At 33.0% G+C, this 25,690-nt stretch overlaps 2 protein-coding genes across 3 annotated transcripts; both read right to left on the bottom strand.

Annotated features, from left to right (window-relative positions):
• Positions 1-1,186: 1,186 nt before the first annotated feature.
• Positions 1,187-5,917, bottom strand: LOC145585801 (uncharacterized protein At4g00950-like). The gene is made up of 2 exons (XM_081642514.1): positions 5,034-5,917; positions 1,187-1,684 (listed from the first exon to the last, which is right to left on the bottom strand). Exons 1-2 carry the CDS (start codon positions 5,754-5,756, stop codon positions 1,607-1,609), a joined length of 801 nt encoding a protein of 266 aa, XP_081498640.1. The 5' UTR covers positions 5,757-5,917; the 3' UTR covers positions 1,187-1,606.
• Positions 5,918-14,877: 8,960 nt separating this feature from the next.
• LOC145586872 (auxin response factor 18-like) lies at positions 14,878-19,243 on the bottom strand. 2 transcript variants are annotated; one of them, XM_081643831.1, is made up of 15 exons: positions 18,965-19,243; positions 18,779-18,822; positions 18,527-18,642; positions 18,255-18,350; positions 18,109-18,165; positions 17,834-17,986; positions 17,661-17,745; positions 17,255-17,345; positions 16,987-17,151; positions 16,782-16,895; positions 16,619-16,691; positions 16,384-16,534; positions 15,772-16,295; positions 15,349-15,536; positions 14,878-15,260 (listed from the first exon to the last, which is right to left on the bottom strand). In XM_081643831.1, the coding sequence occupies exons 2-15, from the start codon at positions 18,801-18,803 to the stop codon at positions 15,128-15,130; spliced, it is 1,971 nt and encodes a 656-aa protein (XP_081499957.1). In that variant the 5' UTR covers positions 18,804-18,822; positions 18,965-19,243; the 3' UTR covers positions 14,878-15,127. The 2 variants fall into 2 exon arrangements, with proteins under 2 accessions (XP_081499957.1, XP_081499956.1); XM_081643830.1 differs by having other exon boundaries at positions 18,779-19,243.
• Between the last annotated feature and the right edge of the window lie 6,447 nt (positions 19,244-25,690).

Genomic DNA, 25,690 nt, shown 5'->3' with positions numbered 1-25,690 from the left:
AGGAATGACCGAATTGGAAAAGTATTTAGGGGATAAATTAGAGCCTAGTGATGTAGATTTCGATATTTTGGTATGGTGGAGTGGACAAGGAAAAACATACCCAATACTTATGACTATGGCTCGTGATATTCTTGCTATTCCGGTTTCTTCCGTTGCTTCCGAGTCCGCTTTTAGCACGGGAGGACGTGTTCTAGATTCCTTTCGGACTTCTTTGAGCACAAAAATGGTAGAAGCTCTTGTTTGTGGCCAAGATTGGATGCGTAGTTCTAGTGTCCCTATTACTATAGAGGAAAATTTGCTTGAGTTGGAAAGTATGGAAGAAGAAGGTGATTTAATTAACTTTATCTATTACTTTATTTTACTATGTTATACATAATATATTTGATATGTAATTATTTTTTTGCATTATTTGGTTTTGTAGGAATTAAAGACTTGGTTTTGGAGCAACCAACAATTATTATTGATGAGACAATTGAAGTTTCGGATCTCACAAGTGAAACATGACCTCCAAGCTTATTTGATTTGCATTGTGGCTTTGTTCTATTATTGTACTTTGTAATTTGTGAGTTTGGAATTATGTAACTAATTACTTTCCCTAAACTTTAGCTTTTAATTAGTACTTTAATTATGTTAAGACATGTATTTGAATATGTTCATGCAGATTTTTACAAAATTAAAAAAGTGCAGCAGGTTTCTTATAATAGGCAGCAGGTTTTAACAAAAAAAAAATAAAAATAAAGCAGGTTTTTACAAAAAATAAAATCTGAAAATCTTGAATTACAAAAAAAATGCAGCAGGTTTTTTATTAAAATAAATTAAATTACAGCAAGGATAAATAGTTAAATACATAATATTAAGTAAAAAGTTAATTTAAAAAAAAAAGAAAAAAAGATCCGGGTACCCATGTCCCGACCCGAATAATCCGGGTACCCGAAACCCGGGTACCCGGATTATTCGGGTCGGGACATGGGACAAGCTATCAAGTACCCGAAAACCCGGGTACCCGGATTTTCGGGTACCCGAAAACCCGGGTACCCGGATTTGAACACCCCTAAGTGGTGGTGTTAATGCGATTTAATCCAAAGACCTTACCAACTAAACTATGTTCGCAAATATTGCAATCCTATCATACCTACTGTAATCCGGTTTGTTAATAGTGCAAGAATGCCAAGAGCTAACATCAAGCTAGAAGAAAGAGAGAAATCAGAAATTTAGTTAAAATTTCAACTTCATGATATCTCCTTATTGAGGTACAGACTACTAATGTCCTTATACAGTACTAATTTACAAGGAACAGTAAAATTTACAAGTTGAAACGCAAATCAAGCATAACATGTAAATAACATACTCAGTAACTTCTAAGAGTTCTAACTGTATGTTCTCCAATACTATCACAAATACTGCAGAAAAAGATAAAATTTTCGTGTTAACAGCCTTGAATATTCAACAATTCGAGTCGTTTTCATCAAAGGGAGCGAAAAAGAGAGATCGCGAGAGAGCTTTAATAAGAAGAGGGGTATGGAGCAGATGGTTTTGTCACAGGCATTTGGGTTGGTAGCAAACCGATAGAGACTTGTTACTGCCAAAAGATGGAGATGTGTTGGGTTTACCAGGCATCTTTCTTCCACTTCGTACTCCTCCTGGGGCTGGGTATTACTTGCTTGAAAGCCCCATATATAGCAGCCTGCACAAGAGTTTCTTACTTTTCAGTACATTTATTAATACACAGTATATGCACCTTTTTAATTAAAATACTACGAGTAGTATACTTAACTAACATATACTCAATTTAATAGGTATATTTATCTATCCAGAGGAGGGCTTCTTAATGTAATCTTTCTTATCTGAAAATACTTTCTCGTATTTGTTTGAAGCACATTTCTATCACTTTCTAAATCAGTAAACTATACACTTTCTCATAATTTCTCTTGCCAAAGAACTCTTAATGAAAATCTCCATTTTTTTTAATTACTTAATTAATACTCTTGGTTGAACCTTTGATTTTGCCCTTTAATATGACAAGGGTTTGATCCTCATTAGGTTGTTCTTAGTACTCTCTAACTTTTATTAGAGGGATTCTCTCTTCTCTTTTGTTTATTTTTTTGTGTTAAAAGTAACATCAAAGAAAATATCTAGAAGGTATATTTTTATAATTGTTGTTCTTGATATGATATTTTTATAGATTAAAGTGCAAGAAAATAGAGGTAGATCTTCAATAATGACAAAACAGAAACATCATTAAGACCTACTCATGAGTGATTATAGAGTATGATTAGAATTAGTAGTTGTAACCTAAAACAAAATCAGTAGGCTCTAAAATAATCTATTGAGTGTGACAGTGTGATGATGTTATTGTAGGGCCATTAATACGGACCCTATGCTCCAATTTGGTGCTACATCACACAAATCGACGTATCCTTTTTTAGCTCCCTAGAAAAAGTCATACTAGGAGACTAACCAAGGCAATATTAGCAACCTTTCTTGGATTAATACTAATCACATCAAATCAATGCTTGCACATGATATTAGCCAAAGACAAGATTGATGACCCTACAATATATTTAGTGGGTGGCAAAGAATAATAATTTATGCACTTGTTTAATCGAGTTTTACAAATTATATGAGAAATAATCACAAGCATGATAACTGGATCTCAAAGATGAGCAAAAACATCCAATCTCCAAAACATATTTTGATATAACTCGCATATGCAAAGATGTAATAAGAGTTATCAACTTATCATACTATGATACAGAGATTGGACGATTTTACCCATCTTTTAGATAAAGTTGTCATGATGAGATCTTTGATTACTACTGCGCTAATGTAATTCGAGTTTATCAGTAATCAATGCGCCAATTCCTATAAATAGAAAAGATTAAATGCATTATGACCCCAGCACGTTTAAGGTATGATTTTCTTAAGAATTAGGACCATCAACCAACCTTGATAATGATTGGACTGGACAATATAGCAAAAATAAGCATATATCCTTACAGTATTTAATGGTGTGGACTGTTTACAATGGCAAGTTTGTTGATTGTCATTTTGTTGGTTGTTTAGATTTCCAAATTGGAAATTAAAAAAAGAGGGGTTGTTAGCAATGACCTCTAAACGAAGCACAGTTATGTGTCTTTATCAAGTGATAATGGACTCCTGAAAGTTTATTATTATTACTCATTTCTCTTTCTCACTTACTGTGGTAATTAACCTCTACCACCCTCCCACCCACCCACTCAATAAGAGAGGTAGTAGTAATCAATGACTTATCTTTCATTAAGGAACATGATATTAATTTACACTTCCTAGGCTCCACATAAATAAAATTCTCTTAATATATCTTAGTTTTGGATATGAAATGTAACAAGAGAATGCCCTTGTACAATGTTTATACTGATCTCTTGTACCTGGTTGAAATTATGTTACTAATATTACGGGTAGATCATTTATATATGTACTCGTATCCAACACTTGTACAAAATTGACCGACTCTATAGAACAGGATTATGGGCACTCGTACTATAATTTCTACTTATCTCTGTGGTTGAAATCGTTGAATCATTTGATCTGATCTAATTTTGGATGTTCAATCTAATCCTAAATTGTTCCCTGATTTAGTTTAGAGAAACTCTTAACAAATCAACATAAATACTAGATATTTTATTGCCCAATGTAGTAATGGAGTGAGTAAAATTATTTTGTTGATATCTTCATACCTAAAGCAATTATTACAGTGGTACTATGATCTAGTAATTTTTGTCAAAAAATTAATAAAAATTCCTAGTTATATGTCCCAAAATAGTTGGAAATTATGTGTACTCTAAGCAAGTATTGATGTCCTGAACTTCAGACACAAAAGAAGGGTTGCTAACTCTTTAGAAGGCCAAAACATAAAGGTCTAGCTTAAATTCAAAATATATCAAACGCACTGCTTTTTCCAATTCAAATATCTTTGGTCCCAAAAATTATACTTTTATGTATATTTACATGTATTTTTGGCCTATGGTCCAAACATTGAAGGAGACAGACAGAATATACATTCTGAAATAAAGTTCCATATCAAATACTTACAATTGAATATCCTACATTGTTTCCAACATCATCTTTATTTATTGTGAGAAGCATGAACTATAGTCATCCTTTGAGTTTAATTCATACACTTCACTTAAGGCTGTTTAATTCAGAAAGTACTTTTAACTCTACTCGTTGAAAAAAGTAGTTAGACAACTAATAGGAAGTGAAACATTTTAATAATTTAATAAGCACTCTTATTAATTATAGTTAGACTCGAATTAAAACCATTTTTAAAACTACGCCTTTATTAATGGCCTAACTGTTACTCTGTTAGTCTAATAGTCAAACTCGTTTTCTTTAAATTGTTGAGTGTTTGACTAATGAAACCCTTAATTTAATGGGAACTTCTATATCTAGTGATTCTGCAGTTCAGCTCTATCATTGAACTCAGAGCAGGTGCCACACATATGGTGGTTAGGAACTTAGGATCCTATAAACATCCAATCACCATACTCCCTACTTTCCATCTTTTCTGACTTTTACTAAGTTTTTGTAAGTATATGAAATTTCAAAGTCAAGATACTTGTTCCGAATTTCTGTCCTGGCAACACTTTAACTCGTACACCATTCATGAATTTTATTTAGAATTTTAGATCATCATCAATGATTTATGTTAAATTTGTCTCACAATACATTTTTTAAACTATTAAATTTTTATAATTTATTATGATTGAAATTGAAAATTGAAAATTTTACACGACAAACTTTGAAAATGGGAGTGCCTAACAAATACAGTAAGAATGTAAGATATTTTTATCCACTTTTCAATTCTAAGACAGAGTATTCCTAGATTATACAGCATGACAAACACATTTCTGACAACTTTGATAACTCCAATAAATAAATAAAAAACACACACACAAAAATCAAAATTTCTCACCTTTTTTTTAGTCAAATTCATTACTAATTCAAACATAAACAATTAAAGATTAAAAAAAAAAAAAAACATAAAAACTTACCCAAAAATGAGACTTATTTTGTGATAAACCCAAGAAATTGGTCTTCTTACTACTCATCTTTGTTACCTTAACAAATGTTCCACCACCTTCACCGTCACCGTCGCCGTTACCGTTACCGTCACAGCCAGTAGAAGTACTAGTAACACCATCATCATCAGAAACCAAAGTTGGAAAGACGAAATTACCCTCATTGACAACTTCACTAGTTTTACTATTACTACTCTTCAAATCCTTTTTTTTCCAAGAACCAAACAACCCCTTATTCTCTCTCCTACTACTCCCACTTCGACTAAGAACAATAGTCCCAAGTAACCCTCTTTCAGGGCTACTTCCTCGACTACCCCACAAACTAAGGGTACCATCAAAAGAGCCTTGTCTTTTCCTAAGAAACCTAAAAGATGAAGATTTTCCGACAGCAGAAGTGAAATTACTATAAGGACCTTCAAGGACAGTAGTAGGGGAGGGTGTTTTGGTAAATTTGGATTCATTGAGTAACCTAGGAGGTAATTCTAAGGACTTAACGGTGTTAGTCACGGCTGACGGAAGAGCAAGGGTAAGACAAGGTAAGGGTTTTCCAGGATGTTCCTCCCATTTGAAGGGTACTGAAGCTGATGTATGTAAGGGTGATGTCAGATTTCCTGAATAACGTTGTTTTTGGTTTTTTAGTGAGTATAAGGGTAGTTTTGGAATTGTTGTATTTGTTTCTGCTTCTTCAAATTCCATGATTTTTTGAAGAGAGAGATAATACAAAGTTGAGGAAGAAGAAGAAGAAGAAGAAGAGAAGTGAAGAGAAAAGTGAGGGATGAGTTTGTTTGAGTTAGTGTGTATTTTGGGTTGAAGAAAAATGTGAGTATGAATGAGTGTGACATTATATTTGAGAAGGGGGTGTTTTTTGTCTTCTTTGACGGGCTTTTAATTCATTGTCCCTTTTTTTCTTTTGGGAAAGAGGTGGGGAAATTAGGAAATTGTATAAAACTATTTTAAAGTTATACTCCGTATAAATATAAGTTTTGATTATTGAGAGTGTTTTTTTTTTTGTTAAAATGATTCCGCGTTTGTAGAAAGAAATTTTCTTTGGGAATATATCATGCATAATTTCACACTAAGGTGTTTTAGGGAAAAAAAAAAAAAAAAAAAAAAAGTCAAATGTCATGTGTATTTGGTAATCCGTATTTTAATAAGCGTTCAGTTATAAAAATTGTGGCGTCATTTTTAAAACAACCACTGTAGAATCTTCAATCTAGACTAATGCAAATCTTTGACTAATAATATCTTAATTATCAATAAGTATGAATTACTCCCTCCGTCTCCAAAACTTCGACCCTTTTGGGGTGATATCGCGGTTATTAAGAAACTTAAAAGAAATAAAAATATATTGGAAAGATAAATTTACATAGAGTTTGTAAAAAAGTAGAGAAATAAAGTATTAAAAATACATGAAAAAACAAAATTTTATATGGGGAAGTTAATTTTGCACAAATATTGTTGTAAATTGGTGGGTATTTTAATGCAAATGAGTCAATCATTTTGGGACTAAAATTAGGCCAAAAGGGTCGAAGTTTTGGGGACGGAGGGAGTATAATAATTGTAAATAAATACTCTATTCATTGAGATTTGAGACGAGGTCAACTAGCATGTTGAAATCACAAACATTAGTCAAAGTAGATTATGAGAATAGTGCAAAAAGTGTTAATGAAGCATTTATTAAGAAACGGAGGGGGTATACTCATATTTTTCATTTTGGCTATGTATCCAAACCAATGTAAGCCAAGTAAGGTCGGCGCTAAGTGTTGCTGCTCAAGTAAACATATGCAATGAGGCATTAGTCAATCACATAAAGGCCCATGGTATCCTTAGGTATATTGAGGGAGACATGTTCATAGCTAGCTAATACGATAGTTTAAAAGTAAAATAGATGGTTCCAACCATCTAATTTATATATCTTTTAGGGGTTTTGTGAGATCCATAAAAAGCACCACAACCTACTTTCTTTTTTAGCCCAAAAAGGTCGAAAATCATCCAAAAATTGAAGGTTGTAATCTACATATTGTTGATGGATGGATTACATGGATTGTACGTTCATTTACACACAATACATGGAGTATATTGGTGTTTATATCCACACAATATTACCCCTACTGTTGATTATGGTTGCTTACAATTGATAATAATAATGAAGTCTTTTTTGATGGAAAAGATGAAGCTAAACCCTAAACTGATCATTTGAGCATGAACAATTAGATTATATATAGAGGAATATTAAGTGACAGACGGAGTATATACAGAGGAATCATTAACACTAAAATTAAAAGTACACAAGTTGATTACAAAGTTAAATCTGCTAAACAAGTACCCTAGATCACCAAGAGAACATGAATTTAACTTTGGAAAATCCAATTTAGTAAGTTTTGGTAACTAATGACTGAAATTGAAAAACTGTAAGCGTTTAAACAATTGAAAGTTGATCATAATTTAACATTGTTATATAATAATCAGAAAATCAATGGTATATTTGAGCTAGAGAGGGGTGTTGATAATATTGATTCACCTTTATTGTCGGTAAAGTATTGTATAAATAGTCAAAATCAAAGCTACTTTATTAATATTACAAGATAAAATAAAAAATAAAAATAAAATAAAAAATAAAAATAAAATAAAATAAAATAAAAAATAAAAATAAAAAGTGGAAAATTTAGTGAGAGCTTAAATGTTGTTTGACGCGTAATTAAAAAGTGAAAATGAGAGCTAACAAAGATTTGGACCAATTTGGCACCCAACATATTCATGCATTTCATTTTTTTTTCCACCTTTACTGAAGAAGAAAGCATCGTACCTTTTTTTTTTTTTTTTTTGGTTAAAGGTGGTAGCTAAAGCAGTGTATGATTGACCATCATAAATTCATAACTATATATTAATCATCTTGTACTTTTCTTGTAGATGCAAAACAGGATAAACTAAACTTCTGATCGAAAAAGTCAATTGCCTAACAAGTTGGGTTTTTCCTATCACATCGATTTATCAATATATTATCACTGACATACACATTTAATAGGCAATTAGTGTGTGTTCCGGGCGATGCACCAGGTTTTGTTTTGAATATCAACAAATATTATTTGACCTAAATACATAAGAAATATATGACCTATAAAACATAAACTCTATAATTAAAATAAGAGTAAACAATAATAACTAAGTGCTCTCAAATTGATGTTAAATACGAAGTATTTAGTATATTTTTTAATTGAATATGAAATATAATTAAACGATAGCAAAGATAATTAGAACATTAGTTTAATTCTTATTGGTCTTGTGTTCAAACCTTGTGATAAGCATTTTTATTGATGTGGTATATATCTAATGTGTGAAGGGTGCTACGTGGCACATATTCCGCTTAGAAACGTTTTTAACGTATAAAAGTGTAGATAATATATAACTGTAATAATAGTGAAGTTATATTTAGTCACTTTTATACGGAGTACTTCTTATATTATAAAACAATCATCCCGACCCAAATACATAAGAAATATATGGAGTAGCCTTAGCTTGATGCATAGTTTGTCCCATGTTTCATATAAGTATCTATTATACTTACAAATATTTCATTTCTGAAATTGCAAAATACAAGTATTAGTCAATATTTTGTCCTCCGATCCACATACGTGTAACGTTAAACTATAGAGCTGAGGACTTAGAGGTCTATGTTAGTGGTGTATAAAAGTACAAGAAGTGTATATGAAAAACGATAAGGTCCCAAGTCATGACGCTAAAATGACAGACACTTAGTTCTGTTCTTGAAATGCACGTAATGACGTGCATGTTGTAGACTCACCCTCAAGGTCGAGGATGACTTTGGCTAATTAATGTGATTAGGACATAGGATACAATTTTAACTAATTAAATAAATACCAATTATGTTCATGATTGAGGGATCATAAAACAAACATTTACAAATTTAAAAATGCAACAAATGAAAACGGATATTATAACTTGTGAGCTTAATTTCGACTTATGTGATAAGTTTAATTCGTGATCAATCCTAGTGTATAACACATCTAATTTTAGATAAGCTTATTATCGTAATACACATAATATTTCGTATTTAAGTTAGGGGTAACAAAAATCCTTGATTGGTAGGGTCTTGCATGAACTACGCCATACGTAGGAGGAGGGCTAGTAAATAATCCATTTTATAAAACCATTCATATTAAATCTGCATGAACCTTATTGATTTGGGTAGGTCAGTTTCCTGACTCTTCCATCCACTTTAGAGTCTTCATTTAATTGAAAAAATTAGTCAATGAATTAATTGACTCACTTTAATTCTTTACAAAAATGAAAAGAATAAAGATAGCCTCCATAATTTAATTAAATTCCGCTCGTTTGGCCTCAAAAAAATTAAAAAAAAAAAAAAAAAAAAAGCCTCCATAATTTAATTAAATTCCTTACTTTTTAATTAATTAAAACAAAGATATATGGACACAAATGATCTGAATTAATAATAGCGAGAAAAAGGAGCATATATTCAGTAATCAGTAGAGTACAATTTGATTAAATTAGGGGGTGTTAAATACCGCCAATAATTTTTATCAAAACCGCCAACATTTAAGGTGAATGGACATCAATACCCTTACTATACCCCCCACCCATCTTCTTTCTCTTTTATTGTTTTCTCTCTCATCACCCATAAGGGCCACAACCACCATTTCCCAACCACCATCAACCACAACAGCGGCTGTATGTTGGAGGTGAAGGGAAGCAGCAGCCATACATCGAAGGTGGAAGGGTAGCAACGCTGATGACTGGAGGAGGCATCACGGTGGTCGGCAAAACAATTCGTCCCCAATATTCTCCTTTCTTTTTTTTCTTCAATAATTTCCGACGCTCACGCAAAACCAAAGCACCACGGTAACCGGTTTTGGACGTCGATTATCGTGGTCAACCGACGTGCAAAACTGATCACCCGGTACAGTAATCGATTTTGGACGCCGGTTACCGTGGTCAACCGGCGCTGGAAATCGGTTGCCATCCCGGTTGATCGATTTTGCACGCCGATTGTGCTGTTAGCTGGGATATAAAACACCACCGCCGACCAGACGAGGAGCAAAGGTGGTGGGTCTTCATTTTTAACGTTGATTGTTGACTGTTGTTCGTGAATTGGTGGTTCCGGCAACACAAACTAAAATCTGGTGGTTGTGGGCGGTGATGGTGGATGGTCGTGGTCATGGAGGCGTGGGTGATGGTGGTCATGGCAGCGTGGGTAGTGGTGGCATGGGTGGTTGCTATTGTGGTGGTTGACGGTTGAGTTTGAGACTTGATGGACTTAGGAGAGAGAAAGCAAAGTGGGAAATGAGTAAGGGTGATTTTGTCTCTTCATCACTATTGTTGGCGGTTTGTAAAAATGTTGGCGGTATTTAGCAATCCAAATGAAAGTTTTGTTCAAGCCCAAGTATAAAACTCCGAAAGATTGGGCTACTTTCAAGCCCTCAGTCCACATAATTTACTCTCCTGGCCTGGAACCATTAAAAGCATATTAATAAAATAGCTTAAAGAGAGTCCTAATTGTCGACAATGATATATCAAATTTATACTCATATATTTTATCCGTTCTTTTTTTTTTTTTTTAAATACCGTATGTGTGTTTTATTGTTTTATTGAATTATAGTTAAAGATAACTTATACTATATAAATATTTATTTAACGGTTCATCTCATGATTTTGCTACTCCCTCCGTCCCCCTAAATTACATTCTTACTTCTCTCTATTATGTGAGGAATAAATATAATTATGTTTATATGACTCTTCTCCGACATGAACACGTGGGACAACACCCATATTTTATCATAAAGGTAAGGATCTTTAGCTTTATTACTCCATGTGAAGCAAAGGAGGAGGGATGAACCTTTTGGATTTTGTATGTTTTGCACTTTACATTAGTGATTATAGTGCTATGCGGTGTGTAGGAATGGATAAAACTACTCAAAAGGCCCAAAGCATCTTTAAGGTAAAGGTATAACCATTGGGTCAACGGGTCATCCAAGTATATGGGTTAGGAACTTGGGATGGCCCGAGAAGGGTCTATTTTCTTATCTTACCTTTTTCTTTTGAAAAATTCGTGGATACATATTTCATCAGTTCATCAATTTCTGAAAAATTCGTCTTAATTTCGTTTTAAACCATTACTTTCTTTTGCTGTTTTACCCCTTATCCCTATACTTTTTACATCTTTTTTATACTCTTTCACTTACTTGATCTCCTCTCTTTTTTTTGTACACTCACCCACGATTTACCCCTTTTATCTTATTTAGTAATTTAGTTCACTTCCTTTCTCACACTCACACTTTTTCCATACATTCCTATAATCAAAGTTTACAATAAGCGAATCAAACTCTTAGGAACAAAAAGAGTATGAGTGTATGACCCATCATTATTTGAACAACCCAATTACAACATAATCCTAATCATTGGATGCTATAACTCATCCGACGGCTAATATTTTCCCTATCTTTATTTTATTATAATTTTTTTTTAAAAAAAAAACATATCATAAAGTATATAGCATGTAATGTAAAGTACTATTGGTTTACACTCTACATAGAAATGCAACTTTCTCTTCCATATAATATCTTGTCCTTCTCTTAGATTATTTTTCCTAATGATGGCCCAAATCATATGGATCCTTATGTGGGCCTTAAGGCCCATTTAAGGACCACGGTTAACCTGTGCAGAATTATTTTAAAATTTTTATTATTTCTTCTTTAACTTTTTATTTTTTAAGTATCTAATCATGCTATACTAGAATGGATTCCACATAATAGAGACAATTTGGACTAATAAAATACGTATGACTTGATTAATTAATTGTGTAGTATAGTTTGTTGGGTAGCATATAATCATGATCTGCCATTTGTACATATAACTAGCACCCCATTAATGAATTTTCAATGTTTTTCATGAGTGAGAAAATGATTGAACATTTATAAAGTTTTGTTTAAGGAGGATTGTGAATGTATTTTCCAACCAACTACTACCATATTTAGTCATGTAGATACATAATTAAACCACCCATTGGAGACGGCTAACTTGATGGCTATTTTTTTTTTTTTTAATGTCAAGTTAGTGTCAATATTCGCAAACAACATAACAATTATACTCCGTACATTTTAATTTTGATTGCATGTCACCACAACTGACCAGCTTAACAAATAACAAAAGGTAATTGAGCCTTTATATTTAATAAACAGCCCAATTTACAATAACTTTAAAAGGTTTTTAATGGAACAGTCAAATTCTCAATATTTAACATTAGTGCATGCCCAAGAAAATAAATTGTTCCAAATTATTGGGTTGGTATTTGGTGGTAGACAAATAGCCTATATTCCGTAGAACTTCATGCCAGAAGCCCTGCTTTTCTAGGGAAAGTTGGTTGAAAACCCAATTTATTTGTAGTAGTATTACTTGAAAGAAGTACAATTCCGAATGGATTTTCACCTTTTCTTTTACCAACCAAATGCTTTTTTTTTTTTTTTTTTTTTTTTTTTTACATGGTTAAAATTTAAAACTCACTATAGAAGTATAATTGCCCATGACTTCAAAGAAACTCTCTCTAGTTTAGGTGATAAATTCCATGATTATCTTATTTATCTCTTCCTTCTTACTGTATTTACTACGTGCATGCTATCATTGCTATGAGGTTACCTTACTTATTTTCCTTTTTATCGAAATAAAACACTCAAATAGATAACAGATTTTAGGGGTGTTTGGTTCAAGCATATTAGGTATAAGGTATGGATTTGTAATGACTAAAATCCATACTTTGTGTTTGTTTCTAGAAATTTCATATTTCAAATCCATACCTCAAACCTCCAAGGTATGAGTTTTTGAAACCCAAAGGAGGAGGTGGGTATGGCTCATACCCATACATTTAGGTTTAAAATTAAAAGGAAAACTGTTATTCCTAGATAAAAACCAAACACATGAAATCAAGTATCCAGTTCGAACACCATATCACCAAGGCTTCATTCCTCATTCCAAATCCATACCATTGTTTGAACCAAACGCCCCCTAATATAGTTCTACGCATTCATAATCTTTCTTTTAACCATTGGGATTAAAATAATACTCCATAAGAAATTACTCTTTAGCTTAGCCTTAGAAATTTTTGTTTTTGACTAATTCAAGATGTATTATTATCTAAATGATGACTAATATTGACTAGTAGGTTGAAGTGGGGGGAGATTTGACCATGAATGGGTTTGCGATTTGCTGGCTTTGAAAAGGAAGAAACCACATTGAGCTCCATGCCAAAGTGTTTCCTATTGCTCTTTATTGCAAGTGCCAAGCAACTGTTGCAACTGTTGCTCCATCTTTTTCATTACCTCATTTGCGCCTCCACTACTTAACCATGTTTTTCTGTTACCATTTACCAATACCCTCAAAATAGACTCTCTCACATTCATCTACTTCCCTTTTCCCTAACTTCTACTTTAGCTAATTTCTTGCCATTTTTACTTTTTTTTTTTTTTTTTTTTTTTCAAATGCAAATCAGTCCAAAGAACCAACCCTTTATGTTTGAAATATTACGGAGTATGATATAATAAAATATTACGTTCTCTGTTTATTTACGTAGAGTATAATAATACTTTGTGTGCTTTAATTTAATTACCCTATAATCATTCAAATATAATTTTATGCAGAAGAAGTAAATAAATTGAGACAAAAGTATATTGAGATTTACTTTCAAAGAGATAAAGATGAGTATTATAATTATATTTTTTTTTTAATTCAAAGTGTGTTATGATTATTATCTTATCCGTACAAAACCCATCAAAGGTACATCCATGTCATGCAACTTCCTATGTTTGAATTCATTCATTCATTCATACCCAAATGTCTATTTTTTTGTCCCATGTAATACAAATATGAAATATCCAATCAACCATACATTTGTGTCTTTATTTATTCTCCCAAAATTCATGGAATCATTTCCTCCTTTTAGATTATGTCAAATGCTTAACAAACTGTGATGGTATCATTTCCTTTGCGTATGCGTGTTCAAATGCAATTTGACCTTGAAACTTCACCAATTACAATCATCAGAAATTTTTATACTAATGTGACAATGTTAGTTCTCTTATCAAATTCTTTAAAGATTGACGAAATCATTCAATCTCGGATTTTTTTTCTACCCCTGTTTGATTACAAAAGGCCTAATATATACTCCGTACAATATAAGATGATCACAAAATGTCTTATCGACATGGAGATAAATTTATTGTCCCTATATCTAGGGCACCACCCCATATCATCTAATCATCTACATAAATGCTTAGTCAAAATTGACAGCTCGAAAACAATTGAATGCATTATTCATGGGAAGTTCCATCTTTTCCAATCCTATCCCAGAAATTACCAGAAATTACTAAATTTCATATCTTGGATGTCTCTATCACTTGGATTTCCCAGCTTTTCTAAGCAACACTACACATTTCTCCTCTCTCTCTCCTTAAACACCCTTTTTTACTAGTCAGTTGAAAAGAAAAAGTACTTGCCCCAATTTTATTCAACAAAAAAAAATCTCCACTATTAGTGGCTATTATTAGAATTCCATTTCTAGTTGACACTAAAATTCTCGCACACCAAACATTGCATATACTCCGAACACATCAAAAACAATCAGCATGCAAAACGTCATTCGTAAACAGTCATTCCATAACTACATCTTCAATTAATCATGATCCACAAGGACGAAAATATTTTCTTTCAAGCTGATGGGATATTGATTTTTGTCATTTTCGATTCTCGGTGATTAAAAGTTGAGATATTATTACAGGGAAATTAGACGATAAACATGTTTAAATTAAAGTTTTCCACTCGCCAAAATGTCAAAAGAACATTCAGGGCATCAGGCATCCCACATTTATATTACAAGCTGAAAATCCAAAAGGCACACCAAACATGTCATCAGGCAAGTTATAAACAAAAAGCACCAACTAAGCTAAAACTTAACAGGGGTTCCAGCACATTTTAAGTCCTACCCTCTTCAAAATGAAGACATAATTACCTATCCCCATCAATCGTGAGCTTCAGAGTTTAGGTTATTCCTCTGTCCCCAGACTTAGAACAGTGCCTTCATCTACTGATGGTGAGGACAGCCTGCTTTTGCAACTCAATTTCTTCACTTCCTCGCTTGAGTAAATGAAAATCTTTCTCACCATCTTGCAAAATTCCCTACATAAGAGTCAATAAAATTAACTTAAATTGTGGTTTTCAATGGTAAAGAATCTTCAGATTATGAGGACATTTGTGGTTCACTTACTGCCACGGATCATCGCCTACAAGCATCATGTCATCTTCATCATCAGTGAAAACAACAGCCCACTTATTTCTAGTTTTAAGTTCACCCTTAATATCAAACATCTTCTCGAGCTCACATATAAGTTCATCATATCCCTCTAGTATTGTCAAATCCACTGCCCTACCAACAGCAACGCCTTGCATTTGTACCTTCCGGTTATACCAAAAAATTACCACAATAAATCAGTAGAACATTCGCATTTTGACAAAGAAAAACCCTATTCGTATAAGAGCTAAAGGGGTGAGAGCATCTTGCATTATGTTAAATGCTGCAAGACATTAAAAGGCACTCCTAGTTGAAATAACAAGTCACAAACTTACAATGATACAATAAGTGCGAAGTTCTACATACAAGACAATATAAGTCAAATGAGATGCATTTTACCTTAGTTCTACTCCTTGTAGAAGATTGAGAAAATGTCTTAGTCAGTGTCAGTGACTCGTCCTGAGATACATCAGAGTTAACGTGATTCTGTTCTTTTAATGGTTCCACATCAGTGTTTTGAACCTCATCAACCTTTCCAGCACCTGTCTCTGTAAGTTTAGCCTCATTCGACAATTTTTCAGGACAAACAGTCACCTTTTCCAGGGAAGGAACTACGTGAGAGTTGTTTCTCAGCTCAATTCCAAACAATCGGCAACTTCCAGGTGATTTTCCACCATTGTTCACTTGCTCAGAGTGATCAGGTCTAAGTCTAGACGGAGCAAGATAAGAATATGCAGAGGGTGTTGAGCATGACTGAACTGATGGGGCTTTGCTATCATCCTTTTTGTCGACAAAGAATCTTGGTGAATTTCTTGCATGATTAGGAGACCAAGCATTATCTTGCTGATTTCTGGGACTATTGAAATCATTGGTATGGGCCGATACATACCAAAAGTTTGACACGGGAGATCCGCCAGCAGTTTCTACAATTTTATTCAGTTGAAATCATTAAAAAAAAAATCACATAATCATGCAAAATATGATCAGATTGAACAGAAAAGTTAGTCTCACCGGATATGGACAGATCACTAGGTCGAGACCTCTTGGTCTTTGATACTAGTGGTGGAGATGGATTGGCAGGAATAGAAGCAACAAAGGGTTCTATTTCCCAAGGGGAAACCTTATCTGGCCTGTGACATGCAGCAGCTTCATCCCATTGAACCTAAAGATGAAACAAATGGAGAAGCAAGCATCAACAAAAAGAAGATTGAAGATTTAGTTGGCCAATCCTTAGTTTATATTCAACCTTCAGTGACCGCCATTTAGAGCCTGACCACTGAGGAGAAACATCTTCAACCCCAACAATGGTGCCAGTAAACCTAATCAAACGGAGATTTTGAAATTGGATGAATATCAAGCAAAATCAACAAGGCCCAACAATAAACAACAGACCATAGAGCAGAGTATACCTTCTTTCAGGTGTGTCATCTCCCTCAAACTTCATGTTAAAGCGCATGCCAATGGAGAATTTATGGTTTACAGCTTCAAGGTACTTGTTGACACCAACAATAAACTGGCTAGACCTAAGTGAAAAAATGCAAACACAAAATAAATCAGATAGCCATATGATAAAAATAAAATTATCAAGCACTTTTCTGAAGATAAGGATCCAACCTTGGCTTGTAGTAAACAGTGAACATAGTACAAGTGTTAACAGCATGGCGAGCAGTGGCCAGAACCCCAAGATGCATACTCTGGCTTGATATAACGGATGGAGGCATAGGGCTTTGTTGACGGACAAGCCGCCTAACACCAACTCTTAGGTCGCCATTATCACCTCTACATGATATATGGTAAGTGATGAGCTTTTAGCTGTCACAAACAAATGCACCTTAGTTACCCAAGTAATTTACAACCAGAAAAAGGCCCACCCCCTTGATACCTTAAGAAAACAAATGCATCTCCAGCAGCTAGACGCTTAGAAGTCACAAAAGTACTCCACCCAGTCGTCAGCAAGTGTCTACGGGGTTGACCTAAGCAATTGAGTAGGAACAACAATATCAGTACATAAATTCTCGAATACTTAAGTTGTACACCCATTCTAAATCCTTAAGTACCCATGTTGAATTATCATTTCTCAACATTCCAACATGGCTACCGACACTTCATGTAATAGAAGGCAAAATTCTAATAAAACAGCAATCTAAAATGACAAAATTCTGATAAAACAGCAATCTAATATGTGGGCACAAGGGTCTGACATGAGTTCGAGTCCAAGTAACAACACATAGAGTAGATCACAAATACACGAAAAAAATTTAATAAGCAAAAGAATCCCTAGTTAATACCTCTAAATATGTGTTTAAAGTGCCACTCATATCCATGAAGATCCGTTGCAACAAGCTCCTGAGTAGGTGTCGGCTGGCTCATATCCTTAACACATCATTTTAAGAGCAAAATCAGCCACAAGCCATATCAAAACAACCCAAAACAATCTCCTATGTCAAAATGTTGTAATTACCAAAGGAGGCAAGCATTCATTGGCATGCTTGCGAAGGACCGAGAATCCTCCATGAGTGCTAGTATCCGAAGCAGTTAATATCTTAACAAACGACTGGACTTTCGGCCTTGGTGGCTCATTTACACTTGAATCAGAACTTATAAACTCATCTTGCTACAACAATACATAGACAAACAACCCATAATCCACAAAATTATACAACCATCATCATAAATTAAACCCTTCAATACTCACTATACAAGCACTTAAATTATTAATGATCAAACAGTCTTTACCTCTTTTTCTGGAATTAAAGCAATCTGGGCATAAACTTCATCTGTTTCGGGCTCAGCCTAGTAAAAGAAATCAATCAATAATCTTTCTGTCTCATACCAGCAAACAATAATGTCCAAAAAAAGCTAAAAATTAAAGGCAAAAATACCTTTAGTTCAATGTTCACAACTTGACAAAGTATCTTAGAAGGCAAATTAAAACGTGGAATTTGTTGATTCAATTCCTGGTTTGTTGTTGCTTCCAACTACATACAACCAACACACAAAACCCACCTCCAAAAATTACTCATAATTCAACCCCAAAAACCAAATAACTCTAAAAAAAAATTAATGCAAATTATTAAAATGAAAAATAGAAATAGAAAAGATAAGAATAAGAAAGGTAAAAATAAAATAATGGAGGATGAAAAAAAAAAAGTACTTGTTCCATGTGACCCTGTGGAAAGTAGAACACTCTCTCTCCTGGCTGTGGAACATCCACCAGCGGCCCTGCACATGCCCTCCATAGCTCTCTATACAGTGCTTCATTTCCCACACCTATTTTTAATTTCATCCATTTTTTTAAAAATCACAAAATTAAATTAAATTAAATTAAATTAAATTACTAAAAACAAATAAACCCATAAAATTAGTAATACTAGCAGAATTATGGGTTTTAGTTGCAGAAAATTACCTGGAACTGCTTGACGTCGCGCCATTGAAGAAGCTATCAAAAAACTGAAATTCTTCCCAGAAAATAGGATGAAAGTGAAATGGGGATTTATAATAAAAAAAAAAAAAAAAAAAAAAAAAAAAAAAAAAGATGAAAATTAAATGAGGTTTTGAGTAATTAATCAGAGTAAATTGGATTAAAGAGCACCCCTAATTCAATGGAGGTGCGTTGCAGAAACTGTTACGCGCGCTCTTGTTTAATCCCCATCTTCATCATCCTTTTAATCTTCCTTGTATTTCTTACTTTCTCTCTCCTCTTTTTTTTTTTTTTCTCTCTCTATTTAAAGAAACCTCGTTAAATAAACCAGTTTCCAAAGCTTCTTTAGTTATTTCTTCCTCCTAAAAGCCAGTGTCTGTGTTGTTTCTCTCTTCTCTACAACACCCAAGTGTTTTTTTTTTCCCTTGCTATCAAATCCCAACAAACACTTTCACCTTGTCCTTTTATTCTACTCACTTGACTCGTAATTTTTTTATTTTTTTGAAAGCTGACTCGTAATTGGTTAGATTAAAATATATTCTGTACTTTATATTTAACTATGGTTAAGATAAGGTGATACTATAAGGAAAGACTGAGATTATATTAACATTAACATTATCCCAATTATCTTGTCCTAAATGTATCACACATGGTATGTAAAGTACATCAGATTGGATGACATTTTATTATATGGTTAAAAAGGTGATATGGTTATAGATAGTAGACATATATCAACATTGATATTACCCTAACTAGTTAAATTGAGGGATACTTGACTATAGTTAAGGATGATAGTGTGAGAAAAGGCTGAACTCCTATTGTCATGTCTTGGACAAGTAAAATTGATATATTGAAAATAAATAAAAGGATGAGTAAAAGAAATATAAGCATGGTTTGAGAGGCATAACTTTGTGACAAATTGTAGAAATTCATCAACATTAAGGGTCTATTATGATTTATTGAACTGAGTTGAACTGGACTGAACTGATTGGAGCTGAATTGAAGTAAACTGAATATTTTATGAGATAAGAAAGATAGTAACTGAACTGAACTGAACTGATTGGAGTTGAACTGAACTAAACTAAACTGAACTGAAAATAAGTTGAAGAGAACAGGCTCTAACATTTTACCTCGAGTATCCCACTCTAACCTAAAATTATACTCCATGACCATATTAGAGATGGGTTGACAATAGTTTGTTCAACTACGAGTATAAAAAATATTGTTAAGGTCACACATGTAGCAATTTGCAAACATATACGCAGGGCATGTTCACTTTAGCTTAATTTCAGTTCAACTCAGTTCAGTTCTAATCAGGTCAGTTCAGTTCAGCTCCAATCAATTCAGTTCAGTTCAGCTCTTAATTTCCTTCTTTCATAAAATATTCATTTCAGCTCGATTCAGTTTAGTTCAGCTCCAATCAGTTCAGTTCAGTTCAGCTCAATTCAGTAAATGTAAACAGGCCCGTAGTATATCAACATCGATCATTAAAGAGAAATGATAATAATAGCTAAGTAAAAGAAACACACGAAGTCAAACGTATACTATTTTGATATATAAATTATACGTATGGTTTAGAAAGAAACAAAGGGTGATAGTGTGGCATATTACAAAATTTCACCAACATTAACATTACCTTAATTATCATGTCCTAAACTACTCATATAGTCGTATGTTAAATCACATAAAAATAAATAAACCCTTCTTATGTGAGATATTTCAATTTTTTTTACTACGACTCCACAAGACTACAAGTAGTACTAGTACTTCGTGTTTTTACCAGTACCAAAAAAGTGGATGATTCATTTGAAATGGACCGATTGTGTCCACTTTAATAATTTCAAACCGTAAAAAATAAAGAAATAAATAAAAAAAAAGGGGGACCACATGGTACGGGGGAAGTGACGAAGTGTGGAAGGCGAAGAGTTTGTTTGTAGCGCGCGTGGAAATGGCGGATTTGGGCATAAATGGAATTAAATTGAGGTACTATTTGGAAGGTGTACGCAGTATGTAACTGTATACTCCCACAATAGGAGCTTAGTGCTAACAAACTAATGCTACCCATTTTGGCACATGCAACCCATTCTAGTCTCTACTCTACGACTACTAAACAAAGGTCACACTATTATTTGCATCATCAATAAATTAAAACTCGACTAGTAGATTCACAAAAATTTAAGTTATTTTACCTTAAAAATATACTCATTTTAAAAAATGTAAGATATAATAGATTAGAGCACTCACAACAGTGAGCAAAAAAATGCTCATGAACATTTTGGTGAGCCAAAAACATAAAATTGTCCATCCCATCATTGAGCATTTTATAATTTGCTCATCAGATGAGCAAAATTATAAATGAATAGTAAGCAGTGAGCCTAGGTTGAAATTGCAATTATAGCTATTAAATTGTAAGAGAGAGAAATGTTGATGGGTATTAAAATAGATACGAGAGACAATGGTGAAGAAATTTTTTTTGATCATTAATGGGATAAAATATGGTCACCAAAAATGCTCACGAGGAAAATAAGATTGAAAGAGAGAGAAAGTGAGTAAAGAGAGAATGAGGAAACAAAAAAATGCTCATTGCTGTGACTTGTTAGTGCTCTTAGGAATATATTTTTTTTTTTCCCAAAACTAAGTCCTAATAAGTAAAAAAAAAAAAGAAATTTGCTACTTTATTTATAAAAAGGTGATTATCTTTAAAAATATACTCATGAGCAAAAATGGTCTCATCATAGTTAGTACAGTACTACGTAATACAGAGTAAGTTTTATAGTACATTCTAGGAGGCTAGATTAGTTGGCTTTCCGACTTTTAAGCGTGAATTCAGGGGTTGAATCTCACAAATGACATTCTATGAGGGATTTCCTTTACATCCCCCTTCCTATGATGGACCTTTTCCTTACCATAAAAAAAATAAAAAAAATTTAAAAAATAAAAAATAATAAATAAAAAATAAAAAATAAAAAACTTCATCTTAAAATTAAAATGGGTAGGAAAATGCTAATGATAAAGTCATGTGTCGCTTAGTTTAAAATGTATTCCCTCTGTCTAGACTTGCCAAATGAGTCGTTCAGGTCGGGTATGGGCCAGGTTAATTTCAAGTCAATTAATATTCTGGTCGGGTTGGGTATTTGGTCAACACTTCGAGTCAAGTTCGCGTCGGGTTGAATTCGGGTCGGGTCGAGTTCAATCTTCGGGTCAAGTTCAGATGGGGTCACATTCGGGTTGGGTTGAGCTCGGCTGGGTCAAACTTCGTCTATGTCGATGTAGAAATTTGACCAATGTATAATATATTATAATTATCAATAAGTATAAAGTATAACAATTATTAATAATATATTCAGTAGACAATTCCAATAGTACTATATACACAACTACACGAGACTATATTGTTTCGTATGTATGATCTGATTCATTAGTCAAAAATTCAAAATAGTCAAAGTGAGTATTGGAAAATTTTCAATCTAACACTTAAAAGAAGAATCTAAGAGTACAAAAAGTAATAATTACAACAACAGGTGTTCTTAATCAAATAGAACTATTTATGAATTACGATTACTAAATTATACGCACATTCCAATAATACTATGCACACAAGACTATAATGTTCATGTTATTTTCGATAAGTGTGTATTCAGGTAAAGTAATTATGCCATAAATCAATTAGGTCATTATTAGTATTTGTTAATTTTGAGTCGGGTCATTTCAGGTATAGTTTGGGTTGCTTTAGGTTTCGGGTTCGTTCGGGTTAATCCATTTGGATTAAGATCGGGTTAGGTCACTTCGGGTATTGGGTCAATTTCAAGTCGGGTCAATTTTAGGTCGGGTTAATCCAAGTTTGGTCAATTTCAGGTTGGGTATGGGTCAGGTCTGGCCAATTTCGTGTACGGGTTAATTTTAGATTTACGTTTTCAGGTCATGGATTGGGCTAGGATTGTCAGGTCTACCTGAACCAAATCTTAAACTTTAACCATAAAATAACGTTAATTTATAAGAATAATATATTCATGTGAGATTTTATTGGATTGCTCTTGTTATACATTTTACTATGTATTACTTTGTATTATCTAGACTTTATAATTATACACGTATGATGATTGTCATAAACCCGTTTTAAAATATCATGGATGGATGGAGTTAAAAAAAAAAAAAAAAAAAAAAAGAGTGAACAATTAGCGAAGAAGAGGCGTTAGTAAGGAGTTGACGGCGTTAGTTTGTATGGGCGTATAAGAGAGGGACAACGCAACAGGCAACAGGTGTAATAAAATAGTGGTAACTGAAGAAGTAACGTAGTGATTGTGTAAGGCGTCTCAATCACTTGTCTGCTTTATGGCAGGCAGTCCTATTGGTTTGGAGTTTACCCTGCACATATACGGAGTTTTTTTTTTTTTTTTTTTTCATTTTACGGAGTACTCCGTATTTGATACCAATAGATTTATTATTTTTTTCCATGTAAAATTGACATAATTCAAGATTAATGAAGAGATGTCACTGATTCTCTGGGTCCCACGTCTGCCATCTTTTGTAGGTCAGACAATCCTGCCAAATTTCTTTACATTCAAACCGTATGTATTTATCTCACTATCTGAATTCAGATATGATTTCATGAATTACTCATTTTTGGTGCCCTTTGTGTGCTTTCTCACTTGTGAAGTTGCATCATTGATTTTTCCACTAAAAAAAATTAAAAATTATGTTTGCAAGAATTTCACAATTATTGTAATTCTTTTCTACGAGTATATATATGGAAAGTGATTTTGGCACACCACTAATTTATTTTGACACACCCCTATGTGAGAAGATTATATACTATAAGCATGTGTCAAAATCAATTTTGGTGTGCCAAAATCATTTCCCCGAGTATATATATATGTTGAAGTAATGAAATCATTACAAAAGTGATCATGACAAAATAGAGAGAAGAGATAATAGAATGACTTGTATTGCTTATTATTGGAAACAATCTTTCTAAAAGATATTCATATATCCTAAAGATATATATTCACTAAATATTATCTTAACATAAATAAACCTAAATATATCATTCTACTAATAAGATCAATACGGAAAATATATCATACATATATTTTCCGATATCATATATCTCTAACAGATTACCATAAAAATATGTTTATCAACCTGGTTTAGTATATCAACTTGTAAATTTTTAGTAATTAGTAACTACTCCGTAGCTAGTTTAAATTATCGTACAACACTAGTAACAAACATTGTTTACAGTTTAATCGTAATGATTTTAAGCAATATTTGGTAATCAGTGAATTGCTAAAAAGGTACTTTGTAATTGTTTATGTTCTCTGTATCTCATGGTCCTTTTAAATAAGGACCCTAGTTGTGTCTTAGCCTCTTAGGCAATTCAAATATTCAATATGATCAAAATCAATTGATAATGAAAAAAAGCTCAGTCTCTTATTTGCAAAACTAACTAGGATCGAAGGGACCGAGAGGTATCAATATATGTACTCTTTCCGTTCCGATGTGCTGCCCTTTTTTTTTTTTTTTTTTATTTTTTTATTTTGATTTCAACTTAAATAATAAAAATAAAATAAAATAAAAATTATGTACTCCATATAATTAAACAACAAATTAACGAAGTGATTGTCAAGTAGGCTGGACTAAATGAAGATTCTATATCTGATTATGAGATTGTAAATAAGTGCTTTCTATCTCGTGGAATATATTACCATGCATTAATCATGTTATATATGTTATCTTCAGAGAATTTCGTTGCTCGTCTTCAAAGATAAATGATACAAAAATAGGTTTCAAGCATTAATAAAATATACTACTTCACTTAAAAGAATGTACAGTACAAGAATCGTATATACTCTGTATGTTTTTTGAGCATAAATGCATCATTCATATACACATTATACGGACTATATAGAAGTATACGGAGTATAATACTTCCCTTCGATCCACTGCCATTTTTCAACAACATATGCAGTGTTTCGGGATATACCATTTTGGCCTTTTTTTTTATAATCTACTTGTATTAGTTGCACACTTGCACCAACAAGAGTTGGTTGAAGTGGTAAACAATTTAATGCCGTTTAATGGAGGCTTCGGGTTTGAGCCTGTAGACACCCATTTGTGTCTCCCCAAAACCAAACCCAGTGATGAATGTCTTTCACGTTGTGTTATTATCGAATTAGGTGAAAGTGGTTTGAAAGTCGAGTGTTGCGGTTTAGTTTTTATTAAATTTTTTTCTCTCTATTTTTGAAAATGACTTTATTTATTTGAAAATAGCCGAACCAGTTTAGTTTGGTCCATAATTGAGGTCCAATAATAGTGTAGATGGATGGGGCTTTAAAAGACCTTTCCAACGATATATTATAAGCCCAATTCCGATGAATATTGAGGAAGTTATGGCCAAAATATTAAACTGGGCCTGGTTAATTATTTTTACGGCCCAATGATCTAGAGGAGGGCCCAATGTTAATTATTATTCCTAAAATTATTAGGATTAATTATAGTTTTCTAGAAGTTTCTAGAAGATTCCTTTTAATTCTAATATTATTAGATTTAATAATTAATTATCTTTAATAGATTTTTATTTGGAATAAAATATCGTTTTGTTATTTTAAATACATATTTTATCTTCTGTACGGATTCCGTAGATCAAGTTGATTAAAGATCGGATTCCGCGTGAAGAAAAACGCGCTAATACAGGTTGTCGCCAAACGACAAGTCTGTCGCCTCGCGACAGACATTGTCGCGTCGCGACAGAGTTAATTCCTGGCGACAGCGTGTAGTTTTATTCCTTATCAAATTCTATGATTTTTCCGGATTATTTTCATTATAAATAGGGTCCGAATTCCTGTTTTCAAAATCATCTAAAAACATCAATTCTCCCAATAAATTCTCATCAACTTT

This window comes from Chenopodium album, chromosome 16 (assembly GCF_948465745.1).
Source record: "Chenopodium album chromosome 16, dcCheAlbu1.1, whole genome shotgun sequence".
NCBI lineage: Eukaryota > Viridiplantae > Streptophyta > Magnoliopsida > Caryophyllales > Amaranthaceae > Chenopodium > Chenopodium album.
Note: the sequence above shows the minus strand (reverse complement) of the source record. Positions and strands in the feature narration are given on the sequence as shown.